The sequence below is a fragment of the Sminthopsis crassicaudata genome, chromosome 1, assembly GCF_048593235.1.
Source record: "Sminthopsis crassicaudata isolate SCR6 chromosome 1, ASM4859323v1, whole genome shotgun sequence".
Lineage (NCBI taxonomy): Eukaryota > Metazoa > Chordata > Mammalia > Dasyuromorphia > Dasyuridae > Sminthopsis > Sminthopsis crassicaudata.
This window is the reverse complement of record NC_133617.1, coordinates 45,541,805-45,548,689: the sequence shown is the minus strand read 5'-3', so window position 1 is coordinate 45,548,689 and position 6,885 is coordinate 45,541,805. Positions and strand designations below refer to the sequence as shown.

The 6,885-nt window shown below is 53.8% G+C and overlaps 1 protein-coding gene across 19 annotated transcripts in view; it reads right to left on the bottom strand.

The window, feature by feature from the left end:
* Positions 1-1,524: 1,524 nt before the first annotated feature.
* Positions 1,525-6,885, bottom strand: part of FBRSL1 (fibrosin like 1) — a 243,842-nt gene continuing 238,481 nt past the window's right edge. For all 19 annotated transcript variants that reach the window (XM_074300108.1, XM_074300116.1, XM_074300010.1 and 16 more), the window contains one exon: positions 1,525-4,403. In XM_074300108.1, coding sequence (XP_074156209.1) covers positions 3,227-4,403 — 1,177 coding nt within the window. In that variant the 3' untranslated portion in view covers positions 1,525-3,226. The remainder of the gene's footprint in view (positions 4,404-6,885) is intronic.

The window sequence follows — 6,885 nt, the reverse complement described above, 5'->3', positions numbered from 1 at the left end:
CGTCCCAACCGTGCTACCTTGTTATCGGGCCCCTTTCTCCCTAGAGACATCCATACTCCATGCACCCCTAGGCAGACAAGCACCCCCCCAAATCAGCTTCCCCCAACCCTGGGCCCAATCCCAAAACACAATTCTGCTCCCACTTTCAGGTTCCCCCCCCCCCCCCCAGAGCAGGTGACTCCCCCCCTCAGGCCGAAGGACTCTTCTCTTTTCCTTTTATTTTTTAATCAATGTGGGGCAACCACATCTGGTCAAACCCCAGAAGGCAGGAGCGGGGGCACTCAATCTGAAGCATGAGTTTGAGGGCTTACCAGCTCTCTGACTTCAGGTCAGTCACTTTTCTCAGCCTATTTTCTGTTAAATGAGAATGAGGGGGATGGGGGTGGGACTGGACGCCATGCTATTTTCCCAGTTCTAAATCTTGCCTTTTATCTTTGTGTTGATTCTGTTCCTGATTGACAGGCAACTCCCATCAGGTTTTCTGGAAAATCTACAAATCAAGGCAAGTCCCGAGGGTCTGCGCCTAGCTTCGGGTCCCACTACTGTGTCACCCTGCCCGGTGGTCCAGAGGGCGGGATCCTGTTTTTGGCATTCCAAGTCCCTTGGACACTCTCAGGGAGCCCATGCGTAAAGTGCATGGGATCACAAAGGAAAAATCATATCGACAACTCAAATGTTTTTCAAAGTTCTTGTATTCCAGGTTAAGAATCCCTATTTAGTGGGTACTGTTCATGGTGAAGGGGATGGGTATTGTGAGTTGGGAATCTGGGAGCTGAACTTGTCAACTTTGAACATCCGTGAGAAGGCAATACCACCTTTCCTTCCCCCGGGCCTGCTGAACCTCCCCCGGGGCCTGCTGAACCTCTCCCGGGGGCCTGCTGAACCTCCCCCTGGGGCCTGCTGAACCTCTCCCAGGGCCTGCTGAACCTCCCCCCGGGGCCTGCTGAACCTCCCCCCGGGGCCTGCTGAACCTCCCCCCAGGGCCTGCTGAACCTCCCCTGGGGCCTGCTGAACCTCCCCCCGGGGCCTGCTGAACCTCCCCTGGGGCCTGCTGAACCTCCCCTGGGGCCTGCTGAACCTTCCCTGGGGCCTGCTGAACCTCCCCCGGGGCCTGCTGAACCTCTCCCGGGGCCTGCTGAACCTCCCCCAGGGCTTGCTGAACCTCCCCCGGGGCCTGCTGAACCTCCCCCGGGGCCTGCTGAACCTCCCCCGGGGCTTGCTGAACCTTCCCTGGGGCCCTACCCAACCTTCCCATTGAACCACTCATTCACTGAGTTTTCTTGCCCACCGCTGTGTGTAACATGTTGGGGGGGTTGTGTTTTTACTGGGGACTTGTGCTGGACTCTTGAGCTTTCTCCTTTGCTAAGGGGTCAGGCTGGGGTCCCTCAGAAGCCAGAGGCCTCCCCAACCCCTCCTTCCCCACCGTCCCCACCCTGAAAAGCTCTGGCTGAGCACATCTGTCGATAAGCCATTAGCCTCAGGGTGAACCAGGCCTAAGCTAAGACACAGAAACACTCAACCATCTTTTCATCCAAAATCAATGTTGTATTTATCTTCATTGATCTACAAGGAAACGAAAAATTTAAAATTACAGGGGGTCGTGAGGGAAGGATGGGGATGGAGAATACAGCGTTGAGGAAAGAAAACAGCAGTGAATGGTAGAATTAACGAGGGCAAAGCACCCGGGATAGAGATATGTCTATATAAAACACGGGCATCGGAAAATAAACACATAAGGTGTACAGCGAGGAAAACATGGTGACATATATATATGTGTGTGTATAATTATATATATATATGCACGAAAGTAAAACTGGAAACCAAAACCAAGTCATACCACAGAGGCCACGGCCAAAGGACCACACGGAAACAAACATTGGCTGATGGTCTTCATGTACTAGAGAGAATATATCAGAATTTCTTCTGTCTTTTAATTAAAAAAAAAAAAAAAAAAAAAAAAATCAACCAGTAGACTTTTTTTTTTTTTTTTTAGTACTCCTAATATTCTACTTGCTCGTTTACTGATTCCAGTAAGAACACTGCACAATTAGCGTAAAGGTCCATGGAAAATTGTTTCTGCTAGCCCCGGAGACCGCCCTGTCCGCTCAGCAAGGTCACCCCAAACCCTACCCGGGTGCCCCTGTGCTCCCCCTCCGTTCTATGCTGTCCCTTCCGGACCCCCCCCGGGCCCATCTCCGTGTGGAGGGGAAGCAAAATCTCTCTTCCCAGGCGTGTCCTTTTCTGCTCTTTGCAAAGCTACAAGTTGGAATGGGTGTGGCATGGCGCCTGGACGTTGGAAAATCCCCTTCCTGCTGCCCATCACCCACTGCAACCTGTCCTGGGGCTCTTGCATAGCTGAAGCCTATAGATGCCACCGTGATTTAGCTTTCGAAACTGTTCGCGCCTGACGGCAGAGGAGTTCTGTAATCGTGTTATGAACCAGAGTGGTTCTAGAAACCGTTTTTCTTTATAAAGTCTACATATGTTAAGAATTTAATGTTTTACATTTATATTAACAGGATATTTACAATTGTTTCCTTGGTGTTTTGTTTTTTTTAAACAAGAAGTCAAAAAAATCCCTCTTAAATTTCTGCATAATATAATAAGGCAAAAAACAAACAGTTTTGTACATTATTATTATTAATAATTATTTTAATATATATCTGTAACTTCGGTTCCAAAGTACCAAGGGGAGGGAAGGACCGGGTGGTCTTGTCTGGGAGCCTCACAGTGCGCTGTATGAAATAACAGTTTTCTCCATAAATAAGACTTTAAGAAACCCTGGGAATAATCTCAGTAATAAGCTGAGGACTTTAAACGGCAAATCGAACTAAGAACAAAAAAAGCAGTCTTTTTTTTTTTTTTTTTTTTTTTTAAAGCCAGTCAAGAGCACAAAATTAAAAAAAAAAAATACAAATGCATCAAAAACGCTTCTCACATTTGGGAAAAAAAATGTACAAACGATTTTTTTTTTGTTTTTGTTTTTGAATAAGCCATTTCTGTGCATGAACCCCAAATCACCAGAATCTGCTATATATTAAATTCCCCTGCTACACAACCTTTGTGTTGAAAAGTTTGTATAACCCCCAGGATTTATGGAACTGTGCTTAAAGTTCTACAAATTTACATTAAAAAAAAAAAAAAAAAAAAAAGTTTACAGCAGTGCATTTTGTAAAAGATTCTGTTTATGTACAGGAGTTTTAAAATTCTCCGGGGGGAAGGGGAACTACCGCGCCTCGACTTCTTTGGGGTTCCGGGAGGGGGAGTAGTCCCTGGCCTCAGAGTTTGTGAGGGGCGTAGTCCTGCGTGGGGAGGGGGGCCGGGCGCCGCTGGCGGGCACCAGGGGGGGCGGGGCGCTCAGCGCCGCGGTGGGGGGGGTCCTGTTGAGGATCCCGTTGTGCAGGGCAGTGGCGGACGGGCTCAGTCTGGGGTAGTGCATCCCGCCCAGGTGGGGCATGAAGGAGGGCACGTGCGCCAGGTGCCCGTCCATGGGCGGCGGGTGCAGGTGGTGCGCTCGGGCCCGCTCCAGCTCCTCGCGCAGCTGCAGGCGCTCCCGCTCTTGCTGCTCCCGCCGGGCCTCCAGCAGACTCTCGGGCGTGTAGTCGTGGGGCTCCCGGTCACGGTAGGGGCGCTCGTGGTCATAGAAGCCAGAGCCCGAGGGAAGGCGGTGCAGGGGGTCCGCGCGCAGCTGCAGGTCCATGCGGCGGTGCAGGTCCAGGCTGCGGTAGGCATCCCGCAGAGGGTCGCGGAGCGGATCCCAGGAGAAGCCCGGGTGCGGGAGCCTCTCCCGCCCCGTCAGGGGGCTCATGCCCATGAGCGGCGTCATCACGCGCGAGCGGTCCAGCACATTCACGCCGCCCATGGGGTGCACGCCCCCCATGGCCAGGGGCACCGAAGTGGCCATCGAGTGGGCCAGGGGCAGCCCGTGCAGGGAGGGTGCTGTGGCGGGCTCCCGTGAGGGCTCCGTCCCCACCACCAGCACATCTCCGTCCTCCTTGCGCTCCTCCTTGACCTTGACGTCATTCTTGAGCTTGGAGAGGTCACCCAGCGGCTCTGGATTGCGCTCTAGCTCCTTGGCGGTGACGAGGCCGCTCAGCTTGAGGCTCTCGCTGAGGCTGGGCTTGCTGTAGGGGGACACGGACTGGATGAGGGGCTTCCCGCTGTCTTCGGGGGGCTGCTTCTCCAGGCCCTCCTTCAGTGGCGAGCGGCTCTCCTTGACCTTGTGCTCGGGTAGCGGGGCGTCCCGGAGCCGGTCGGGCGGCTCCCTCTCGCCCAGGCCGGCCGGCCGGGAGGGCTCCATGGAGGTCTGGCTGTTGCTTCGGATGAGGTTGCTGATCTGATGGGTCACAGGCGCTGAGGCCGGGGAGGAGCGATTAGAATGGCGGCTTTTGTCCATGATGTCCCTGGGGAAACAAACATCTAGCTAGGGCCGGACACCAGCCTCCCCGGCCGCTGGCGCGGGGCAAAGGCGCTCCCAGAGGGCGACCCCTCGCTCAGGGAAGCCCCAGCTCTCCCCCACGCTCATGCTCTGAATTTTGCCTTTTCTCAAGATACTCAGGATGCGCCATGGACTCGCCTTCCCCCAAGCGTCTCCATAGCTAGTTCTGCTCCTCCCCAACGCCCTGAGACCTCCCCGAGGAGGGGAGAAGAGAGAACCCTCCTCCGTGTCCCAGATGACGCCGACCACTCTCGGTCGGCTCCAAGCCTTATGGGAACCTTTTCCTTTTAACCCTCCCCAACTCTTACTCCCAGTCTCGGACCAGAAAAAACAAGCCCAGATCTCCCTTCCCCACCATAGTCCTCCATGATCTCCTCCCTTCTCCATTCCTCGCCCTCTCCACCCAGATGGAATCATAAAATGAAAAAAACATTTGATCTGAGTGATCCCTTCAGGGTCTGACGGGGTCAGGTGGTGTGATGGATAGAGCATCAGGTCTCAAACCCTGAGTTCCTCAGGCACTTCCTAGCTATGTAATTTTGGGGCAGCTCACGAAATCATTCTGCCTCAGTTTCCTCCAATGTAAAACAGGGACCCCAACACCACCATCTACCTTCCAGGTTGTTGTGGTTATCAAATGAGACCCCATCAGCCAAGGGTTTAGCACAGTACCCAGCACGGAGTAGGCACTTAATAAATGCTCATTTCCTTTCCCCACCTGTCTGACCACAAATGGAAGCCCACCATCAGCACAGCACGCGAGTCCCTCAGCCGAGGGCTCCACACCTTGCCCCCCCCACACCTCCCTGTTCAGCCCCATCTTGGTTCGTCCCCTCTCCTGGTGTGGGCCACAACAACTCGCCCAACACAACCTGCCCTGGCCGGGTGGCCCCAAAGAAAGGGGAGTCCTCAAAGATCACCTGGTCTGATCATCTCACTGATGGGGAGCCAGGCCTGGGCCTCGGGAAGTGGGAGGGCAAAGACCCAGAGGAAGGATTTGGGCCTCCTGTTCCAGGTCTCTCTCTCTAACAGGCAACAACCAAGTCCAGAACTTTTCTCAGGTCCCTTTTCCTCAATCTCTCTGCCGCACCTGACATTTCTTAAAGCTCTGCATTTACTTACATAATTTTAGGTTAGAAAACCTCCCGTCTTTGGGTCCAGACCCCCGGCCTTCTTGTAGGCCCAGGCAGTTCCTGTGATGGCAGAGCCCTCCATGCAAGTGAGGTGACCCGGCCGGTGGCCAGTCTGAGTCCAAGCTCCCCAAAGACTCTGCCTCGACTTCTCAGAAGGAACCCTAGGCCCCATTTCAAACTTGGTTCTCAGGGACCTCATTCACCTCCAGGGCTTTGACCGTGACCTCTATTCAAAGAACTTCCAATTCTGCAGCTCTGGCTCTGACTTCCGGCCCGGCCTAAGCTCTCCTTGCACCCGGATGTCCCACAGTCGCCCCCTCCCCAAACCGTCCCCGTCCCAGCCTCCTCCTTTTTGCTGGCAATGGTGGCTCCTGGTCACCAGGTCCCAGACCTGAGAGTTATCTTTGGTCTCTCCAAAGCCGAGGTTTGCTCCTACCCTTACCTTCCTCATGGCCCCACACACCTGCCACATGAAGTCTGGACTCGTGCCCACCCTGCCCTGGCCTCCCAGAATCTGCTTTCCTTGAAACTTGACACTATTACCTCAGCTTCTCCTAATGCTCCCTTCTCCCCAGTCCTACTTAGTGCATATTCTGCTCTTCTTTGTGTCCACTAGTGTTCTCTGTAAGTTGCCCTTAAGGGCAAGGACCATTTCATTTGGGCCTCGGTATACCCAGTCTTAGCATACAATAGGAGCTTAATAAATGCTTACTGACTGATCTATAAATCTCCCTCTTGACATTCAAGGTTTTCTCTCTCTTTTTTTTCCCCTGAGGCTGGGGTTAAGTGACTTGCCCAGGGTCACACACCTTGGAAGTGTTAAGTGTCTGAGACCAAATTTGAACTCGGGTCCTCCTGAATTCAAGGCTGGTGCTCTCTCCACTGCGCCACCCAGCTGCCCCCAATGTTTTCTCCGAACCCTAAACCTGATTCTCTCCTCCACAATCTCCCAAAGCTCTCCTTCCTGAACCTGCCTCTTCTGTCTGTACAGACCAGCCTCATCCCTGACTTGGTCCCGGTTATCTGCCCCTCTTGGAATGCTTTTCTGGTGCTCCCTGACCTCCCAATAGGGTCCTGGAGAAACAGCTTGAGGCCTGCTTCTTCCAGGAAGTCTCTAGCCTTTCTCCCCGTGGGGAGGGAACCTAGGGGCAACTGACTGAGAAGTGCACTCCCCTCCCCGACCTCCTCCTGCGGCAGCTCTCCCAATCACCAGTTTTCCTGATGTCAGACTGAGCACTCGGAAGCTCCGGCACCTTCCTCTCAGCCTGCCTTCTGGGCCACTGGAAGGCTCTCCAACAAACTCGCAGCGAGCTC